At 44.8% G+C, this 22,908-nt stretch overlaps 1 protein-coding gene across 1 annotated transcript in view; it reads right to left on the bottom strand.

Moving 5' to 3' along the window:
* LOXHD1 (lipoxygenase homology PLAT domains 1) overlaps window positions 1-22,908 on the bottom strand; it is a 159,145-nt gene that overhangs the window by 87,426 nt on the left and 48,811 nt on the right. Inside the window, exons 16-18 of the mRNA XM_063293185.1 lie at window positions 6,024-6,100; window positions 4,171-4,367; window positions 1,977-2,169 (exon numbers count right to left, since the gene is read on the bottom strand). Coding sequence (XP_063149255.1) covers window positions 1,977-2,169; window positions 4,171-4,367; window positions 6,024-6,100 — 467 coding nt within the window. The remainder of the gene's footprint in view (window positions 1-1,976; window positions 2,170-4,170; window positions 4,368-6,023; window positions 6,101-22,908) is intronic.

The following is a 22,908-nucleotide window of genomic DNA, read 5'->3' as shown; positions in this document are numbered from 1 at the left end:
GCCTGAAAGCCGGCTGGGTGACCTTGGGCCAGTGCCTCTCTCTCAGCCCAAGAGCCAATCAGGCGTAGTAGGAGAGTTCTAGTCCCGCCTTAGGCCTGAAAGCCGGCTGGGTGACCTTGGGCCAGTGCCTCTCTCTCAGCCCAAGAGCCAATCAGGCGTAGTAGGAGAGTTCTAGTCCCGCCTTAGGCCTGAAAGCCAGCTGGGTGACCTTGGGCCAGTCCCTCTCTCTCAGCCCAAGAGCCAATCAGGCGTGGTATGAGAGTTCTAGTCCCGCCCTAGGCATGAAAGCCAGCTGGTTGACCTTGGGCCAGTCCCTCTCTCTCAGTCCAACCCACCTCACAGGGTTGTCATTGTAGGGAAAATAGGAGGAAGAAGTAGTATTAGGTATATTCGCCGCCTTGAGTTATTTATAGAAATAATAAAGGCAGGATAGAAAATAAATAAAATAAATAAAAACTGAAATCCATTGACACAGAATAATGTTTAACTGCATATCATAATGACTCAGGCATGATTCAGCTTTTAGAGGAGTGAGCACTGAAGACTTTGGATTCTTCCCTTTTCAAACATCCACCTGGCAGGGATTAAGATTAACATCTAATGTCTTGTATGCCTTACGATTTTTAAAACTTTTTAATAATGACTGTTTTGATATGGTCAAAAGATTAAATCAATAAAGTATCTATCTATCTATCTATCTATCTATCTATCTATCTATCTATCTATCATGACTGTTTGATATGCTTAGATTTCACTCACTCTTTCAGAGAATCACTCCAAGCTTAAATAAAAGCATATATCAGAAGGTCTAGGTACAAAAAAGATACTTTTGGGAACACTAGCTGACAGTTAACTACTTGAACAAGTATGATTGCATCATTTTCCTGAACATGGCCCTTTATTTCTGAGTTGAGTTGTTACCTGTTTTTTTTGTTTTTTTGTTTGTTTCTATTTTTCTTAGAGAGACTGATAAACTTTTTGTTTCATCTGGATCACACTGTTAAGTAATACAATTCACACTTCTTGGACTGATACATAGACATCCAAGGAAGGTTATAGAAACTACATACATTTGATCCTCCTTTATTTGCCACCACTAGAAATGGTCATTTGCTTAGGAGGAAGCCTAACTGAAACCACTGGGGCCTATCTCTAAAAATACAGACATAAAATTGCGCTGTAAAGGTTTGTTTAGTGCCAGCAGCACACAGCGGTGTATGCAGTGTAAAACGACAGCTCAGCATTTCACCAGGCAGCAGAGAATGGTCCTGCTATGAGTGAGCTACCAGATACAGTCCTTGGGCTAGAAGACCCCGTTGTCATGTGCTTTTCCTCTCCCAGTGCTCATCCTTTCTCTATACGCTCTTCACCCCGCCCCTCACCAAACAACAAGAACGATAACAAGGGATGGCCTGGGTGCCATGTACAGCAAGGCCACATTGTCCAGTATCATGATCTCCTTGTTCTGCCTTGGGTTCTCCATGCGAGGCACCAGGGAAGCCAGGAAACTGAGCAGGGCTGCAGCTTTGACTTTTCAGCAAGCTCAATACATCTCCATGTTTGTTAGTTTACCAAAATTTATTCCCTGCCCATCTCACTCAGAGAGCGACTCTGTTAAAAAAAAGGAGTTGCCTTTGTTGCTGCTTGGTATGGGGAGGCAACAAGCAGGGAAAGAGAGAAGGTAGCAGGCAAGACGGGGTGAGAATCCTGCTTGAGAGGAGGAAGGGCGAGGACTACATTGGGCTAAATGGGGAGAGTATGGGAAGAGGGGTTCTGGGGGACATCTTCTCCAATGTGTCCTCTATCCTGGCGATACTGCTGGCAACAGGTGCTTCACAAACACTGAATAAGAGGCAGTAATTAGTAACTATTCCAAAGTGTTTCCACTCCAGGGTCATCCTCCTCCTCTGCTTCCAGCTGGGCAAAACTAAGAGGCACCTAGCTATCAGGATTAATTCAAACACACTGTCCCTTACATTTCTCAATCTCCATGATTTCGCTGGGGTAGACCTCAATCTGTACCTTCCCGTCAGCTTCATTTTTGTCAAGCCATCGATTGCATGGGAAGTTGTACAGCTTGCCGTGGACAGGGATGATAATCTGAACGCCACCAAGGTGCCAGCCCGCGTGGAGGCCCACGTTGTCGTGCCCAATTAGAATCCGATGGATCTTAAGGCAGGAAAGTGGAAGGAAGTCAGGAAAGAAGAATGGTATGTATCTCCTTAAAATAGGACTGCCCTAGTGATATGTAAAGGGCATCTGGGTTGGTAAAGCAAGCAGCCTTAAAGGGTTTCATCACTGCATAAGCATTTCATACTAGTCCTGGGCTAAAGATCTTTAATTTGAAGAAATTTCCTGCCACTTCTCATCCGCTGGTGATTTCCAATTTACCGTAGTTTCATGGTGATTTCTGATTCCAACTCCTTGAAGTGGAAGTTTAAGTAGCACAGAAAGAACAGTACTATTATCTTGTCTTTTTGGGGGGGGGGGTACAGCACAGAAGCGGGTAAACTACTGTTGTCCAGGTCCACCCTTACAGATGTTGTACTGGGGTGGGCACTTTCATGCTAAGCTTGTTTTAGATTTACCTTGCAGTCTTCATGTATTTTCTGCCTCAGAAGGACCACATTGGCCTCTAGAAAGAGGGGTGGCTTCCATAATCCCAAAACTAGGGCATGCAGGCATCATGTGCTGCTGTGTATACAGACTGCCACAATCTCCTGTAACTCTTTTTTTAGTGTGTTGAAGAGTTCTTCCCAATTTGTTTATAAATGCCTAGATTTTGGGATAAACAGCGAGGTGATCAAGTTTCCTGTGATAGACTTAAAATGGCTTTATAGCATCATAATGATATGACAGTTATTGCTATTAAAAATCCAAATGTCACACTTATATTAATAAGTGGTTGTGGCCAAACAGGAAACAACATACTTAATTTGGTTAATAAAATAACACATTTTCTGAGTTCAGACAATAAATGGAATTATAATCTAACCAACTACCTGATTCTCCTAACACATTGAGTCATCTAAAAAAAAAAAATCTAACCAAAGTTTAAATTAGTCAGCTTTAGATATGTGAATGCAATTGCTAGGTCTTTAACTAACACAATAAAGCATGTTCTGTGACTCTAGCCATTGTGTGGGGTTCCATGGTAGAATAATTTGAAGCATGAAGAAACTGAAATATGACTGCCAATATAATAATACCATTATAATATATAATGAACAGTATATAAATCTGGGCTGAGATCACACATGGAATATTCTGTACCGTTCTTGTCTCTCCACATCTGAGAAAGAATATTAGTGTTAGGGAATTAAAAGAGCTCTCCTGTGAAAGTAGACTACAGTGATGGGGCCTAAGATTGAAGGGAGATAAGAGGAGATGTGATAAACTTATATACATAAACTAATGCACAGTATGGAAAAAATGGCCAGTAGTAAATATATGTAAAGTCCCATCCTACAGATGGAATGTTCTTCTGGAGAACTTTGAAACATCCTGCTTTTCTCCCAGATTGCACCAAATTGCCATTCCAGAGATGATCTGAAAACTTTCCTGGAGTAAGTCACCCAGAACAAGAATTGGTTTTTAGCGTTCCAGAATGGAACATTTTGTACACATCTAGTCAGACACTTTAATCCCTCCCTCATCGTATTAGAACCTGGGGTCAGCCTTCAGAGCAAAGGGGGGGAAGTCGGAACAAAATAAAAGAAATAACTTCTTGAATGGTGTATAGTTCACGTCATCAGAAGCTCTGATGGCCACTAGTCTTGATGGTTTTAAAGGGAACTAAAGAAAAGGTACAAGTCTTATGGGCAGGCTATCAATAGCAATTAGGAAAGAATTCCTGCCCTCCTGTCAATGTCAGTGGCTTTTCTGAAAACATCTCGCTGACCTCTGTGGGACACAGAATGCAGTCTTAGGTTGGTCATTAGCCTGATCCAGCTTCACGTCTTTTCCTATGTTCTGATGAAAGTCTGTTTAATGTTGCATTATATTTTGTTTGATTGTAGTATGACAGTAGACTTCAATTCAGATGGGACATGATAGAATACTTGAAAAAGTTTTTCACTGTGACAGTGAAAAAAACGCTCTTAAAAAACATTTTCACTAAAAAAGTGCAGTCAGTTCTTACTCTGCATCATAATTCCAGGTGTTTCTTACCTTCCCAATGTCCATTGTATCAAGAGTAAAGATGTCTATCCGGCTACGTTCAAAATAATTGCCTAAGTCGTTATCAGAAACCAGGAGGAACTCCTTTTTGGTGTCTGCTTTTTCGCCATACAGCTTGATCAAAACCTTGGAATCTGAGCTGGCCCCTGGAACATCTCCTGTCTTTATACTGATGTGGTAACTGATATCTGTGAACATATTAACATTTGTACACAAGAGACTTGACAATGTACTGTAAAAGTTTGTCTCTTTTCTTCAGGGTTGATCAAAGAGAGAAAAATGAAAATTGGGAGAACTAAAGAAACCATAAATGAAACAGAAGGCTGAAGAAAAGGATACTTAAACCGTAACACCACTGCTCGTTAGGTGAGCAAGTGATGAAAATAAAATTAATGATGTAATTTAGGTTATGTCATTTAGGTAACTTTATGAAACTTTCCCCATATCTTTGCAATCAGCTGGATTCACTTCCAAGGTGGTGGGTTTGGTTTGGTTTTTTGAAGAGACAGGATATCTGTAACTATCCAGGCTGCTGAAAGGAAAATATCCTTTCCAGTACTGATGAATGATGCAGTTCTATAAAGCAAAGGTAGAGAACTAATAGATTCCCAGAGGCTGCTAAAGCGCAATTCCCAGCAGACCTGGCTTGCATGGCCAAACTAGTGAAGGATGCTGGGAGTTGTAGTTCAGTGATATCTAGAGACTCATTTGCTCCCTATTCTTGTTGTAAAAGGAAGCAGAAAGCCTATGTGGTCGAGAATCCTAGTGCAAGAAGAAACTAGTGAATATAAGGGAACAAAAGAATTCTGCCTTGAGTTCTACTTGGAATGAATTTGGTTGAGTTGTTTCGTTCCCAGGATATCCATAGTGGGATAAATGCTAGCAGAAATAATGTCCAGCCAGCATTCATCTTTCCCTTAACAAAAATCTGACTTACTTTTTAGAATGTAAGAAGATCACAAGGTCATTCCAGGAAACTCTGAAAGAAGAAGACTGCTTAGAGCACCATAAAACTGAGAGAGCAAGGGATATTTTGTTGGTGCACTCTGGGAAAGGGTTAATACATTTTATCTCACTACACATTATTTCCTTGCTCTTGTCAATCAACATGCTGTCCCACCCCCCCAAAAAAAGTTAGGGGTACTAACTAGATTCAGACTGAAAGCCGACACACCTGGAATTTGCAGATCTGCAGTTAGATCTGTTCTCCATAACACATTCAAAAACTTCCCAGACTAAACTCTAGGAATATCAAGCTAGATGTAGTTCCTGTTTTACAGATTTTTCTTGATGACTTCTCAGAGTTGGAATTATTTCTCAGTATGACAATGCATTTGTCTTTTATATAATGGCTATATTCACACAACCCACTTAACCTGGTCCCTGAAATGAACCCATATTGGGAATCCATGCAATACATCAAACCACAAACCTCATGAAATGGTTTGCACAATTCACTGAGACAAGAAGTGACCTAATGCAGGTTAATACTAACCAAGCCTGCTTGCCATATGGTGTGAATGCAGCCACTGATTTTCTTAAGTCACCTGGTTAAGAACGTTGGGTGATATAGCCAATATGTAATATGATGATAGCAATGATGTCAGCTCCTACATCTTCTACACATACTGTATATAAGAAAAAGAAGTAGGCATCTGAAAGAATTTTATCACGAATAAGAAGTTGAGCAGTGGTGAAGTCAACGGGAGAGAAATTTCTTTTTTGCAGCTGTTAGGCGATGTGATTCAGCAAATGGAAATGGTAAAAATAATATGTTTCTCATGAACTAAAACAAAAATGAACAGCTTGGGCAAAAGAGTCATGTGATAACAAAGCAAACTCACTTTCCAGGATAGATGATCTCCCATCTGGAACCAACTCTCGAATAATCTGGCCATCATCCTCATTTTTGTCAAGCCATCTGGTTAGCAAATAAAATGTAAGTTATCTGCAATTACTGATCAAATATCAGGAGACTTATTATAATTCTGGGAGGGACGGTGTACAGTGAAGGAAAAGCAGTGTGTTTAGAGTGATATTTTTTATCAGAATTTAGAATAACGAAACAGATTATTGGCATACTTGTAAAGGAGGTATCACATGTTGCAAAATTCAGAAGTACAGCCTTTGAATTCCATTTTCTAATCAGTATTCTCTACTGTTGGATGTAGATGTATTAAAAATGAGAGAGGAAAAAACTTGATTTGTAGCCACTTAATGGCATATAGACTTGGACTCATTAAAAAGTCTAACATTTCTGCTATGGAAAGTTGAAAACTAGCTTAAATTGTTCTAAAATATGCGTAACACTATTTCATCTACCACCTTGTATTCCAGATACTCTTCTTTAATATATTAAATTAATTATATATGGCATTTAAAACCTGTTGCCATTTCCTCCCACCCACCCACCCAATTTGTTTTATTGCTAGATTTTATAAAGAAGAAATCAAGGGAAAGAGTTCTTCAAGTCAAGTTCAATCCTGTTGACTTCATAGACAACAGGCTGGATGATCGTATCATTTTCTTGGCATGGGAATGGAATTTTTTTGTCATTTCCTTTTCCTGATATTGACAGATAGATGATAGATACATAGCATTCCTTAGTCCAGCCTTCAAGCCTGGATTTCTTGGTGCTCTCCCAGACCAGACTCCGCTCAGCCTTTTTCAAGATCATCCAGAGAATCAGTCTCAACTCAAGAAGGATTTTACTGTTACCTTAATGGAAAATAGCAAATATAAGCATACAGCAACATCTGAGGAAGGAGATTAAAAGTAGGTTACAGACCAAACAGAAATAGGTACTGTTTAAACCTTTTGAAGCACCACTTCAAAAGAATTAAGACAGCTATTGTGACTGCTCTAGATAAACAGTGAGTAATTGTTAGTAATAATTCGTTAACGTAATATAATTTATTATGATGAATGGCTTTGAATTTAGCATTTGAGTGCAGATAAAATTTTGCTGGATAGGGGCAGTCATCTTAATTGATTTTAGAAGTTTAAAAAAAAAAAAAAACTTAAAAAAACCTTCCAAATATTTGTTGGATATTTGTTGTTTATGTAAGATGCCACTTATAAAAGGCTTCCAAAGGTGTTACTTTCTGTTTCTTCTTAGGGAAGAAGAAGGATCTGTTTGAAGGAGGAACTTCTTCACTGAAGAACACCTTTCAGAAGTGAAGAACATTTTCCTCATAAATTTCTTAAAATAAAGCCAGGTTACAAAGTGACAGAACACCATACAAATTGAATTATTAGAGAGGGGAAATCCAAGAAATAATTCTGTTTTTGACTTGTTTAATTAAACAAGGTGAATACTCATAAAGACTAAATTGACACTCAGTTTATACATGTGTCCTTGGATATTTGGGGAATAAAATATTGAATTTTATTTTGGGAATAAAAAAGAAGTTTTATATCTCGACCTATTTTTACAGTTAATTACCTACCTGCAACAAGAAACTAAGATGTAGGAAACATTGCAAATACTTGAACTGTATTTTCTTATAGTCTTTCTCCTTAAGACTGTTTCTTACAGTCCAAAAGAGCCCTAAAATTTAACTGGTGTCTAACAGTGAAACTTGTTTTATTTAACAGATTTTCCAGTGAAATGGTATCTTGTATGTTCACCTGAAAATTCTCTTAGGATTTAAAATGGTTACCTGATAACTTCTAGTGCCTTCACTTGAAGGAAGAAAAAGACAGAGAGGGAACAGGAAATGCGTCCTTATTAAACTCTTCCATTTGCTACACCTACAAAGTGTTACAAGGTTCAAAGGAAAGAGGAGGATTAGGTTTACTGGATTTGAAACTATATTCTGCAGCTTGTTTGTTTTGAATGGAAGAATCGATGTTGCCGAGAAACAGAAGACTTTTAGAGTTAGAAGAGCATGACCTGAGGTTTGGATGGCATGGATATTTATGGTATGATAAAGTTAATGTGGATTTTAAAAACCCCTTCATTAGATGTGCCATATTCAGAATATGGAATAGATATAAATCCAGGCTGTGCCCAAAAACACCTCTATGGATCTCAGCACAAGAAGCATTTTACAGAAGAGAAACAACAGGCAAAGACAAATGGTTAACGTACCAGGAATTATTGGAGAATCATCAAGGGGAATATAAAATTAAACCAAGAGAGCAACTAATGGCAGAAGGATATAGTTGTCAATGGTTTTCCCACTTACAGCTATCAGAAAGGTTTAAAATGGATAAAAGGACTTATGGTATGCACTTCTGGTGGGGACATGGTAGACTGAGCAGCTGTGCCCATGGGTTCTGTGGGCAGAACTGAAAAGGCGGGAATTTTGGGGGGCTCAGCCAGGTTTTCCTGAAGCCCAAGAGTGTTCTCCAGATGAAGGAAAACACCAGGAATCACCCCATCTGTCCTCTGGATGGCTGCTTGCAGCCAGAAGATCGCAAACAGCGTTTCATGTTCGACTGGTATGAGCTAGCTGGGAGGCGGGGATTCCATCATTTTTCAAGCCACGCTGTAGCCTTAAAGTGACACCAAGAATGGCCACCCCATTGCTAAATCACCCAATTTTTTTTTTAAAGTATGCATACCCTAAGAGAGGCTTTCTACAGCGAGGAGAAGCTGGCTCTCTTTGTGCTTATCATTATTTTTGGGATTACTTTTTAAAAAAATTCTTTTTTAAGTTTTGGAATTTGTTCCCCTTCCAAATATAAAGGAGGATTGAGAGTAATATCCTTCCTGTTATTATTTTGGTATTAAATTTGAAGATATTAGCATTTTCCTACACATTGAATCAGCTGATTTAAACCTCCAGCTCTCTGTTTCTACTTTCCCTGGGGAACTGTCTGCTTATCTCACTTTCACTTTGTGTAAACACACTCCGGAACATTTTCATATCTTCGACTTTCGCTGGTTAAGCTCCTAGGGGGCACCATAATCTACTGCGTGACACATGGAGGATTTCAAACAGATTTTTTCTGACTTCCATCAAGATTTTATACAAGACATTCAGGACATCATGGAAAATATGAGGTCTAAAATATGTCATCTGTGTGGGGATGTAGTGGATGAAATTGAGGAATTCAACAGCGATAGAAGTGTTTCTTCTAAGAATGAGATCAGGATTTCTGCTGAGATGCTGGATGAAGATCAGATAGTAGAGTTGGAGAAATTTAAGGGAGAGAGGGATCTTGCCCTGGCTTAAGCAAAGACCACGCTGAGATGAAGAGAAAGTCTCTAGTGTTTTATTTAACTGCTAGAGTAGACAGAAAATCCTACCAAACTGAAGGAGCATGGGAAAACCCAGACAGATAAACCCCAAAACTCAAGGTGGGTCTGTTCTGGGTTTCTTTGAATGACAGCTCAAAGTCTCTACACTACGCATGCGTTTTCCCCCCTGGATAGGGGCCTCCTCCTGCTCACCATCCATACTCATGACAGATCTGCAAGCAATAAGTAAAATTGACTTTTGGTGAAATGCTATGAAAAAGAAGGGGTCATTATGTATGGGAGGTTTTCTGAAGAGCAGATGAAATTTTTGAGGGGGGCAGTTGGGCTATTTGATTTTTTCAAGAGAAAAGCTTTGAGCACATTGTGTAAATGCTTTGGTTTATTTTGAAGTGGGATAAGGGTTAAAGAATGTTTATCTGGATTGCTTTTAGGGTTTGACTGATGTTATTTGTTTTTAAGGATATGGATTAAGATTATTAGCGTATAAAATGATTGTTTTATACCCATAATCAGTCCCCCAATGGGAGGAGATGGGCGGGGACAAATTGGATAAATAAATAAAAATAAATAAATTATTTGGATTTGGATAGTTTTAAGAATTTGATTTAAGGTCATTGTTTCAAACTGCTTTTCTTTTTTGGATGTATTAAGATTAAGATTATTAAAACTGTTATATTATTTAGTATAATGGCAGACAATTTATGTGCTTTTTAGTTTTACTTTTATTAGTAAACAGAAATGTATAGAATAGTAGTAGGAAGGGAATAATTAAATAAGTGTTATTTTCTGGGTGGGAGTTGTTTAGGAGGTTTATATGAATTTTTTTTCTTTATTTTAATATAAGGGGAGGGTGTAACTGTACTTAGTAATTTTTATAATGTGCTAAGGGGGATGTTTTATAGAAATAATATGATTTTGGTTTAATATAGAGTAAGAGATTGATTATGGAAAATTTTTGTATATCCTTGCTGTTAAAAGTCAGAAGTCACATCTTTCTGTAATGCTGTAAAAAAAATTTATTTTGTGTTTTCACACCTTTTTAGTTTTTCTTCTTTTTTGCAGTTTTTTGTTTTTTTGTACCTTTTATTTTTCTCTTTAAACTTAATACAATTCATAATAATTTTTTTTTTAAAGACTTATGGTATGGAGCAAAGAAAGACAGAAGTTGAAGTGTAGTTGTGTACAGATGATGAACATGTAATTGCTAAAATATATAAATGTTTGCTGAAATTTCAGATGGAAGAAGAACAGGCTAAAGAATGTATGATAAAGTGGGCTAAGAATTTTGGTTATCATATACAGATGGATCAATGGGAAAATATGTGGTCAAAATGGTTGAAATTTACATTATGTTATGATCTTAAACAGAATCTTTATAAAATGATGTATCATCGGTACATGACACCAGAGAAATTATTTAGAATGAATAAAGGCATTCCAAATTGGAAATGTGAACAACATGAAGGGACATTCTATCATGCTTGATGGACATTAAAAAAGGTAAAAAGAAATTGGATTCCAATACACACATTAATACAGAGGATTTTAAAAATGAATATTCAGTTGAAGCCAGAACTTTTACTTTTAGGACTGATGGATACACAGTTGGAAAAGAGTCTTGGAAGATTATTTCAGTATATGATTACTGCAGCAAGACTATTATATGCACAAAGATGGAAAGATTCAGCACTACTACCATGGAGGAATGGTTGGTGAAATTGACAAAACTTGCTGAGATGGGAAAACTGACTTCTTTGATTAGAGAAAGGTCATTATTGACATTCATCAATGACTAGAAACCCCTTGTGGACTTTTTGCATAAAAAAGAAAATGATTTTGTGACTTACAGTTTTGATAATTAGAAAGAATAGGTGTCATGAGTGCCGTTGAGCTGAAGACATCAGCGCAATGGCACACATGACAATAACAAGGAAACAGGGGAAGGGGCTCAAGATAAGCAGCCATCAACTTACAAAGACTGAAGGACAAGAGACAATGGCTAAGCGGATCGCGAGGCACACCCAAGCTGTTAGCGCTAACGCAACGGAGATCGCCCAACTGACAGCAATCACCGGAGGAATAGGGAAACCGATGATGGGCGATCCCGGAACGCCAGCGGGGCCTCGCAACCCCTCACCTACTGGTAGGACAGCGTGTTGGACAAAGGGGGGTGACGTAACCACGAGTGAGGGGGCGCTGACCGGCGCGGGGTATTTAAACCCCGCACCGGCGCGCTCCTGTCACTCTCAGCTTTTTTCCTATACTGTATCTACACTGTGAATAAACCAGAGCCTGTTTCACGGAATCAGCGTCTGTGTATTACTCGGAGGTAGGCAGCGCATGACATAAAGCTGAGAGTCATAAACTCAGCCTCGCCGAGCACCACCGGACGATAACGAGCCGCGGGAGGAGTAGATGGCGAGAAGACCAGGAAGATGAGGCCGGCGCGACGCGGACAAGGGGGGCGAGCCGCACGGCAAGAAGCAGAGGAGGACCGATCGAGGCCAGAGGCACCGCGGACTCCCGGAGCCATGGACGCCCACCCGACCCAACCCGAGCCTCAGCTCCAACCCCAAGGGGAGATGGCGACGGAGGCAACCCGGCCACGGGAGGGAGCAACATACCTCCCGAGACCAGCGGAGAACCCCGCGCCCCACATCGCACCCCAGCAACGGGCGTGGAGCGGCAGCCCAACGGCGGTAAGCACGGGGGAGGACGAAGAAGCAACCCAGCAGACGGCGGAGGAAGCGGACCAATGGCCGAGAGAGACTGAACCCCACCGGCAACCCACCCCCGCCGACACACCGACGGAACCGGCCCCAGCGGCGGCGCGGATCGCGGACGAGGACGCACAAGCTAGACTCGCAGCCATGGAGACCCAACTGAAGGAACTCCAGACCATGCTTCAGTCGCTGATGCCCCCCGCGCCGCCCAACGACGTCCCTGCACAGGTCCACACCCCGAGCGAAGCGCCGAACCCCCACGGGCCAAATGAAGGTCAACAAATGGCCCAGGCGGACGACACCACAGGCCGGGAAGCGAGAGGAAGGGGCGCACAAAACACCCGGGCCCCAAAGGACTTCCCCATCTTCTTTGATGGGAACCCCGCGAAACTGTCGTTCTTTATCACGAACGCCAGGGAGTTCATGGGGAGGCACGGACACTCCTACGACTCCGAAGCGGACAAGATCGCTGCCGTGGCGATCAACCTACAGGACCGGGTGGCGGACTGGTACGTCCAACTGTACGAGTCCAGCTCCCCCGCCCTCGCCAACTTCCCCGCCTTCATCAACGAGATGAAAAGCTACTTCGAGGACCCACTAGCCAAAGTGAGGCTGAAAAGCGCACTCCAAAGACTTAAACAGGACGCACGCACTGTCCCGGACTATGCCCTCGAGTTCAAAGCCCTCGCGGGGAAGGTCAATGACTGGTCCGAGACCACCCTGCTGGAAATGTTCAAAAGGGGGCTCAACCGTGACGTACTTCAATGGGCCCTCTACCGCGACGACCCAGAAACTCTACACGGGTGGATCCACCTCGCGGGGAAAGCAGAACACGCGCACCGCACCTTCCTCATGACAACTACGGAAGACACGAACGACACCTGCAAAAAGGTACCCGCACCACACGTGGGGACGGCCGGCCCCACATACCCAAGGAAGAAATTTATTCGTGGGCCCTGCGGGAGGTGTGGAAAACTAGGGCACAAGGCGGCAGATTGCTTCGCCAACCGACCGCCGACCAGTGTGCCTAAACCCACCTCGAAAACTAGCCCCAAACCACTTAACCCGCCGCCGCCCCCTCACCGCCGAATGACCGGAGCCACAGCGACACCAGAGGAAGGCTGGGACGCCCACTGGGGGGAAGAGGACGACGTAGACCCAGACCAGCCGGCGGGAAACGCTCCCCGCCTGCCCTGAAACGCGTTGCGAGGCAGGCGGTGGGACAGCAGCGCGGACCACCTCGACGGAACGGCGAAAGCTCTGTGATAATGGCGGCAATCAAACTCTCTGCCGGCAATGGAGCCACCACGGCCGCGGCACTAGTGGACTCGGGGTGCTCAAAAAACCTCATCCACCCCGACTTAGTCACCAAACTCGACCTCCGCTGCTTCCCCCTCCCCACGCCGTTGGCATTCCACCAGCTGGACGGCTCAACAGCGGGAGGGAAACCAGCCACGATGCAAACCGAGCCGGTCACCCTGCAAATGGGCACTCACACCGAACGCACATCGTTCGTCGTCACCCACATCGGACAACCCATTGCAGTCCTGGGAATGCCATGGCTCGCGACAAACAACCCGCGCATCGACTGGGGGACCCGCACCTTCACATTTGGCGACGGCGAGTATCGGGCACCAGTTCCGGCGGGCAGAACCAACCCCACTGTGGGACGAGCAGAGGCGACTACACAGGACAACGCAGCTACCACAGCAGACCTACCGGAACAATACGCCGACTTCTCCGAGGTCTTCGGAGAGGCGGAAGCTGACCAACTACCCCCCCACCGCAAGACGGACTGTCGGATCGACCTGCTGCCCGACGTCCCCTTACCTAGACCGAAGATCTACTCGATGACCCCGAAGGAGATGGCAACCCTCCGGGAGTTCATCGATAAAAACCTAGAGAGGGGATTCATAGAGCCAGCATGCTCACCAGTCGGAGCCCCCGTCTTATTCCGGGAGAAGAAAGACGGCACCCTACGGCTCTGCACCGACTACCGGGGCCTAAACGCGGCTTCCCTGTCCAACAAATACCCCTTACCCCTGGTGAAAGACATGCTCGCCCACCTGTCCACGGGCAAAGTCTTCTCCAAACTGGACCTTCGCGAGGCGTACTACCGCATCCGAATCAGGGAGGGGGACGAATAGAAGACTGCGTTCAACTGCCCCCTAGGCGCCTTCCAGTACAAAGTGCTGCCGTTCGGACTCGCGGGGGCCCCCGGGGTGCTTATGCAGCTCATCAATGAGGTCCTGCATGAACACCTGTTCAAAGGGGTCCTTGTCTACATAGACGATGTCCTTATCTACACTAAAACGCACAAAGAACATGTGACCCTAGTCAGGCAAGTCCTCGACAAACTCAGAAGGGCGCAGCTCTATGCCAAACCCACAAAGTGCGAATTCCATAAAGCGCGCCTAGACTACCTGGGGTACCGAATCTCCGGAGACGGCATAGAAATGGACCCCGCAAAAGTCGAGGCGGTGCTGAACTGGGAACGCCCCCGCAACAGACGCCAACTCCAGAGCTTCCTCGGCTTTGCGAATTTTTACAGGTCATTCGCCCGGGGGTTCGCAGAGATAGCCCTCCCCCTAACGGACCTCCTCAAAACCAAAGGGGTGGGGGACACCCAACGCGCCAAGAACCCGGGCACAGTATTGAATTGGACTCCCGCGTGCCAGACCGCATTCAACAAGTTGAAAGCGCTGTTCACCACAGAGCCAATCCTCGCGCACCCGGACCCAGAACGGCCGTTCGTGGTCCAAGCCGACGCCTCAGACTTCTCCCTGGGGGCCATCCTACTCCAAAAGGACCCCACAGGACTCCTGAAACCATGCGCCTACCTGTCGAGGAAATTTTCCGAGACAGAAAGGCGATGGCACGTCTGGGAGAAAGAAGCCTTCGCGGTAAAATCGGCGCTAGAAACATGGAGACACCTACTCGAGGGAGCCACCCAACCATTCAAGGTCTGGACCGACCACCGGAACCTCGAGGCCCTCCGAACGCCCAGACGCCTCAGCCCAAAACAGGTCCGATGGGCCCAATTCTTCAGCCGCTTCAACTTCCAGCTGAAGTTCATGCCGGGTAAAAAGAACTTCCTGGCCGACGCCCTTTCCTGACTGCCCCAAGACGAAGAGCCCGCCCCAGACACCATTGGGACGGTCCTATCCGCCTCTCAACTGGGGATGGCCGTGACCACCCGGAGCGGCGCTCAGAGGCAGCTCGACTCTATGGCGCAACCGACGGCGGGACAACCTGTGACCAGACGACGCCAACCGCAACTACCAGGGGGGATACGCACGGACCTCGCCGCCGCCCTCAAAACCGACCCCTGGTTCCTGGCAAACCCCGACAAGGTAACGATGGCACAGGACCTGGCATGGGGGGAAGGCAGAATCTATGTCCTGGACTTGCAACGCCAAGCGATCTTGCATAGATCCCACGACGCCAAGCAAGTGGGACACTTTGGGTTCCTTAAGACCCTACACCTAACAAGGCGTCAATTCTGGTGGCCCGTGCTAAGACGAGACGTGAAAGCATACGTAGCGTCCTGCCCAACATGCGCCAGGGCCAAACGGGCACCAGGCAAACCCGCGGGGCTTTTACAACAGGTGGCAGAACCCTCCCGCCCATGGGAGGAAATCTCCATGGATTTTATAGTGGACCTCCCACCCAGCCAGAAGAAAACGGCCATTTGGGTGGTGAAGGACTATTTCTCGAAACAGGCCCACTTCATCCCCTGCACGTCGGTCCCGTCCGCACAACAACTAGCCAAACTCTTCCTCATCCACGTGTACAGGTTACACGGATGTCCCGCACGTGTGGTGACCGACAGGGGCACACAGTTCACTTCTAAATTCTGGCGGGCCTTCCTAAAGCTGACGGGGACCCAACAGGCCCTATCCACTGCCTGGCACCCCCAGACGGACGGAGCCACAGAGGTCCTCAATGCCACCCTAGAGCAATTCATACGCTCATATACCAACTATCATCAAGACGACTGGGCCGAACTGCTCCCGTTCGCCGAAGTCGCATACAACAACGCCGTCCACACGAGCACGGGGAAAACTCTGTTCGAGGTAGTCTCGGGGCGCGACTTCATCCCCATACCGGAGCTACCACAACTCCCGGAACCCCAGGTGGACGCTAGCGACTGGGGACGGAAGATTGCGGAATCGTGGCCAATAATCACGGCAGCGCTGAAGGATGCACAGGCGGCCTACAAAGAGCAGGCCGACAAGCACCGGCGCCAACAACCGACGTTCCAGGCAGGGGATATGGTCTACCTATCCACCAAATTCCTAAAGTCACCCCAACCCTCGAAAAAACTGGGGCCTAAGTACATCGGGCCGTTCCGAGTCACGCAGATAGTGAACCCGGTGGCAATACGCTTGGACCTGCCACACAACCTACGGAGACTCCACCCGGTGTTCCACACCAGCCTCCTGAAACCGGCAACCACCTCTCGATGGCACCCAAGCACGCCACTGCCCTCACCGGTGATGATCGACGGGCAACATCACTTTGACGTAAGGGACATACTCGACTCTCGCAGGCAACGGGGAACTTTACACTATTTGGTCAGGTGGAAACACTTCCCCCACCCAGAATGGGTGGCGGCGCACAACGTTAACGCGCCTGACCTGACCCGGGCTTTTCACCGGGCATACCCCGACAAGCCAAAACCAAGACTAGCAAACCGTCACCTGCATAACCCCTCCCCCGTGGGCCCCCCCGCCTACCGTGCCCCAAGGGAAAGGGCCCCCCCAAGCCCGCGACTTGGGTGGACCTCCCCCCCCCGGGACTCACCCCCCCCGCCCCGGGCCCACGAGGCAGTAACAAGCGGTCGCCAGCACCCTCCCCCCGCCCCGGGCCCACGGGGGAGTGGCAAGCTAGTCAACAGTGCATCCTGGGGGCAACGCCCAGGAGCACACATAACAAAGGCGACGCACTTTAAATAAAAAAGAAGGGCCCTACCTGGAGCTGATAAGCACCCGACCAGCCACGCCTCTCTCCTCGTCGAACTGAGCCAAACAAACAGGGTGTGGCCGGAGCATGCGCACGCCCAGGGTGTGACCTGGGCATGCGCACTAAGAACACACCCTAGAGAGACACATGGTAGAGGGCGGAACAAAGGGAGGGGCGAAAAACACTCCGGCGGGAAATTCAAAAAAAAAAAAAAACCATTTTGACAGCTCTCCTGGTAAAAAACCAGAAAACCGGGGGGGGGCACTATTCGGACAGGGGGCAGTATGTCATGAGTGCCGTTGAGCTGAAGACATCAGCGCAATGGCACAAGGAAACAGGGGAAGGGGCTCAAGATAAGCAGCCATCAACTTACAAAGACTGAAGGACAAGAGACAATGGCTAAGCGGATCGCGAGGCACACCCAAGCTGTTAGCGCTAACGCAATGGAGATCGCCCAGCTGACAGCAATCACCGGAGGAATAGGGAAACCGATGATGGGCGATCCCGGAACGCCAGCGGGGCCTCGCAACCCCTCACCTACCGGCAGGACAGCGCGTTGGACAAAGGGGGGTGACGTAACCGCGAGTGAGGGGGCGCTGACTGGCGCGGGGTATTTAAACCCCGCACCGGCGCGCTCCTGTCACTCTCAGCTTTTTTCCTATACTGTATCTACACTGCGAATAAACCAGAGCCTGTTTCACGGAATCAGCGTCTGTGTATTACTCGGAGGTAGGCAGCGCATGACAATAGGTTATAGAAAGAGGGGATTATGATATAATCTTAGAGAGAGAGGTTTGGTTATAATTGAATGTATAACCCCATGCTGGCTGGGGAATTCTGGGAGTTGAAGTCCACACATCTTAAAGTTGCTGAGGTTGAGAAACACTGGACTAGAGATTAAGCTACAACACTAGTGAAGACATCTTGATGCTTGTCTGCTGTCACTTCAGTCACAAGCTCTCCAAGATATCCTTGACTCCCCTGTCCCTTTGACAGGTTTTTGGATTCAAAACAAACATTTCAAGATGATTGTCAACCATTCTGCTCAGTTACCAATTAATAACAAATTCTGCTGTTTTTGTCGGCAATTTCTCCTGGAGCTGCTAATGTAACTAGCTGATATTTCTGACACTAAACAAGAATAATTTCATACTAAGTGGATTGCATCAAAATGTTCTTTGATAAACACTGAACATTTTGTGTAAATAGACCAGCTGCTATTTGTCATACCACTGTAGCTGAATATCCACTGGGAAAAGTTTTACAACTGGACATACAATTCTCTGCCCATCATTGATTGGAGGCACTGATGGCACATTAAGAAGAAATTTCATGTGGTAACAAAAGGAACTAAAAAGAAGGAACTTAAGGCAGGATGCAAGTAATCTGGCCATGTTCAGTAAAAATGTCATTGTGCTATTCAGGTTGCAAAATCTCATTGTATTGGTTTTTGCTTTTTGTTAGCATGAACAGGATTGTTTACTTCCTAGTCTCGAAGGAAATAAACAGGAATATAATTACAGGAATGTCCAAGAGGTGGCATAGAATCTTATAATAATCAATAGCAAATATTATTTCTTTCTCTGGGTGTGTTGGATATCCTCTCCCATAATCCTGAGCCTGTAAATATTAAGGAATACCACACTGAATCTGACAGTCTGCCTATAAATTCCTGTGAAGGACTGGTCTTAGATTGAAGATACTGGTTGAAATAATGTACTGCAATAAGGTTAACGCTTTAGGGTCATCGTTTGACAATATATGATATGGCAACATTTTGCCATATTGCCTTAATCACTTTTGACAATATATGGCAACCTTGAATCAATCAACTGGTCAGTTGGGCCAATCAAGTATTCGATTCTGAATATTGATGGAAACAGATAAAAAATAATACATTCTTAATAAAATAACATATCCACCATCTCAAGTGGAATAAATACATCTTCTCTTCATCCTTCTTCCAAAGAAAGGCCATTTTCCAATTTAGTGATTTTTAATTCAAATGATAACCTAGGACCGTTCTCCACAAGAATGCTGCTTTCAGCAGCATACTTGTGGTGGGTTTAGCACTTACATCAGCCATATGCAAGGTCAGTGCGTCACATCATCGTGGATCAAGATTATGCTTTTCAAAACCATAAAGAAATCGGAAGTCTCCTTGACCAGCAGGCCTGGAATGGGTTTCATCCGAAATCTACAGGTCATGGAGATGTCTGCTTTCCTTCATTACGGAGGATGCAGTTGGCTTGCACCTTTGTCTTCTCTTAGGAGTCCATGATGCAACCTACAAACAGAAGGCAGCCATGTTGACAGGGAACTACAGGAGACAATCCTGTGGGTTGGCTGCTTCCTCTGCAGGCTGTCATGTGATTGTATATCTGGAAGGCCAGGAAAATGGAGGTCTGAGAACAGCAAAGGACATTTTTCTCAGAGGCAACCATCCCCACCAAAAAAGGGGGCTGCTGATAAGAATTTCACTCTCCCCCATTCTGCACATGGGAAGAAAAACAATACTTTCATATTTTCTAATCTCTCCAACCCATAATGATGGCCCAAATTTAGGTTAGAATATCATTGTTTTACAGTGACAACAACAACTAAAGTTAAAAAGATCATCTGCACTCACCATAAACTTGTTTTATCTTTTCTCCCACAGGAGCGAAACCCAGTTCCCTATACATAAAGTGGCATGGTACTCAAATTTTAGGGGGAATGGTGGAAGTCATAATTTGCCATACCATATCCCTAAAGTATGGTTACAAAAGGTATTGAGCAATTCCCATCATCCAAGCAACAGCAGGAATAGCAAATGGAGGAAATGCATACTAAGGAATGGGTATTTTTAAGAATAGCCCTTGTTTAAGAAGAACCTACTCTGCAAAGTTGGAAGGGGAAGTTTAAAATTTAGGGCCATGTACCAATTTTTGGGACTGGAGGATTCCCTTTTTGTAATTTAGAAGCTGATGCATCCATAATGCTAAGGAAAAGTGCTGGCTGATGCCCATGTCAGATGAAAGAGAAACAAATGATCAAATTATGGTTTACCTTGCCCATTTCCTATTTGTTTTGCATGTCCATAATACTGAATGAAAGGCAGGAACTAATGCCACTTTTTTAAAAAGTTGTTTAAGGAGACCTTCAGCAAAGGATCATTACCTTGTTGTGGTGCTGGAGCTTGAGCACCTCAGTGATGCCATGAGCTAAACTGTGAAGGGCCACCCAAGATGGGAAGGTCATGACAGAGAGGTCAGACTAAATGCGATCCCTGGGGAAGGTAATGGCAACCCACCCCAGTATTCTTGCCATGAAAACTAAATGGATCAGTACAACCAGAGATATGTCGGTATACCATCAGAAGATGAGACTCCCAGGTCGGAAGATGGTCAAAATGCTACTGGGGAGGAACAGAGGATGAGTTCAACTAGCCCCAGACGTGATGATGCAGCTAGCTCAAAGCCGAAAGGACGGCTAGCGGCCGATGGTGCTGGTGGTGAACGGCGAATCCGATGTTCTAAGGATCAACACACCATTGGAACCTGGAATGTAAGATCTATGAGCCAGGGCAAATTGGATGTGTTTATTGGTGAGATGTCAAGATTAAAGATAGACATTTTGGGCATCAGTGAACTGAAATGGACTGGAATGGGCCACTTCACATCAGATGACCACCAGATCTACTACTGTGGACAAGAGGACCACAGAAGAAATGGAGTAGCCTTCATAATTAATAGTAAAGTGGCTAAAGCAGTGCTTGGATACAATCCAAAAAATGATAGAATGATCTCAATTTGAATTCAGGGCAAGCCATCTAACATCACAGTGATCCAAATATATGCCCCAAACACAAATGCTGAAGAAGCTGAAGTAGAGCAGTTCTATGAGGATCTGCAGCACCTACTGGACAACACGCCTAAAAGAGATGTTATTTTCATCACAGGAGAATGGAATGTTAAGGTGGGCAGTCAAATGACACCTGGAATTACAGGTAAGCATGGCCTGGGAGAACAAAACGAAGCAGGACATAGGCTGATAGAATTTTGCCAAGACAATTCACTCTGCATAACAAACACTCTCTTCCAACAACCTAAGAGACGGCTTTATACATGGACTTCACCAGATGGACAACATCGAAATCAGATTGACTACATCCTTTGCAGCCAAAGGTGGCGGACATCTGTATAGTCAGTAAAAACAAGACCTGGAGCTGACTGTAGTTCAGATCATGAACTTCTTCTTGCACAACTTAGGATCAGACTAAAGAGATTAGGGAAGACCCACAGATCAGCTAGATATCAGCTCACTAATATTCCTAAGGAATATGCAGTGGAGGTGAAGAATAGATTTAAGGGACTGGACTTAGTAGTTAGGGTCCCGAAAGAACTGTGGACAGAAGTTCGCAACATTGCTCAGGAGGCGGCAACAAAATACATCCCAAAGAAAGAGAAAACCAAGAAGGCAAAATGGCTGTCTGCTGAGACACTAGAAGTAGCCCAAGAAAGAAGGAAAGCAAAAGGCAACAGTGATAGGGGGAGATATGCCCAATTAAATGCAAAATTCCAGAGGTTAGCCAGAAGAGATAAGGAATTATTTTTAAACAAGCAATGTGCGGAAGTGGAAGAAGACAATAGAATAGGAAGGGCAAGAGACCTCTTCCAGAAAATTAGAAACATTGGAGGTAAATTCCAGGCAAAAATGGGTATGATCAAAAACAAAGATGGCAAGGACCTAACAGAAGCAGAAGAGATCAAGAAAAGGTGGCAAGAATATACAGAAGACCTGTATAGGAAGGATAACAATATCGGGAATAGCTTTGATGGTGTGGTCAGTGAGCTAGAGCCAGACATCCTGAAGAGTGAGGTTGAATGGGCCTTAAGAAGCATTGCTAATAACAAGGCAGCAGGAGATGACGGCATCCCAGCTGAACTGTTCAAAATCTTGCAAGATGATGCTGTCAAGGTAATGCATGCTATATGTCAGCAAATTTGGAAAACAAGAATGGCCATCAGATTGGAAAAAATCAACTTATATCCCCATACCAAAAAAGGGAAACACTAAAGAATGTTCAAACTATCGAACAGTGGCACTCATTTCACATGCCAGTAAGGTAATGCTCAAGATCCTGCAAGGTAGGCTTCAGCAATTCATGGAGTGAGAATTGCCAGATGTACAAGCTGGGTTTAGAAAAGGCAGAGGAACTAGGGACCAAATTGCCAATATCCGCTGGGTAATGGAAAAAGCCAGGGAGTTTCAGAAAAACATCTATTTCTGTTTTATTGACTATTCTAAAGCCTTTGACTGTGTGGACCATAACAAATTGTGGCAAGTTCTTAGCGGTATGGGGATACCAAGTCATCTTGTCTGCCTCCTGAAGAATCTGTATAACGACCAAGTAGCAACAGTAAGAACAGACCATGGAACAACGGACTGGTTTAAGATTGGGAAAGGAGTACGGCACGGCTGTATACTCTCACCCTACCTATTCAACTTGTACGCAGAACACATCATGCGACATGCTGGGCTTGAGGAATCCAAGGCTGGAGTTAAAATCGCTGGAGGAAACATTAACAATCTCAGATATGCAGATGATACCACTTTGATGGCTGAAAGCGAAGAGGAACTGGGGAGCCTTATGATGATGGTGAAAGAAGAAAGTGCAAAAGCTGGCTTGCAGCTAAACCTCAAAATAACCAAGATTATGGCAACCAGCTTGACTGATAACTGGCAAATAGAGGGAGAAAACATAGAGGCAGTGAAAGACTTTGTATTTCTAGGTGTGAAGTTTACTGCAGATGCTGATTGCAGTCAGGAAATCAGAAGACGCTTAATCCT

Source organism: Candoia aspera, chromosome 2 (genome assembly GCF_035149785.1).
Source record: "Candoia aspera isolate rCanAsp1 chromosome 2, rCanAsp1.hap2, whole genome shotgun sequence".
NCBI classification, from domain to species: domain Eukaryota; kingdom Metazoa; phylum Chordata; class Lepidosauria; order Squamata; family Boidae; genus Candoia; species Candoia aspera.
The sequence above is the reverse complement of the archived record's forward strand: the minus strand, read 5'-3'. Positions and strand labels throughout refer to the sequence as shown.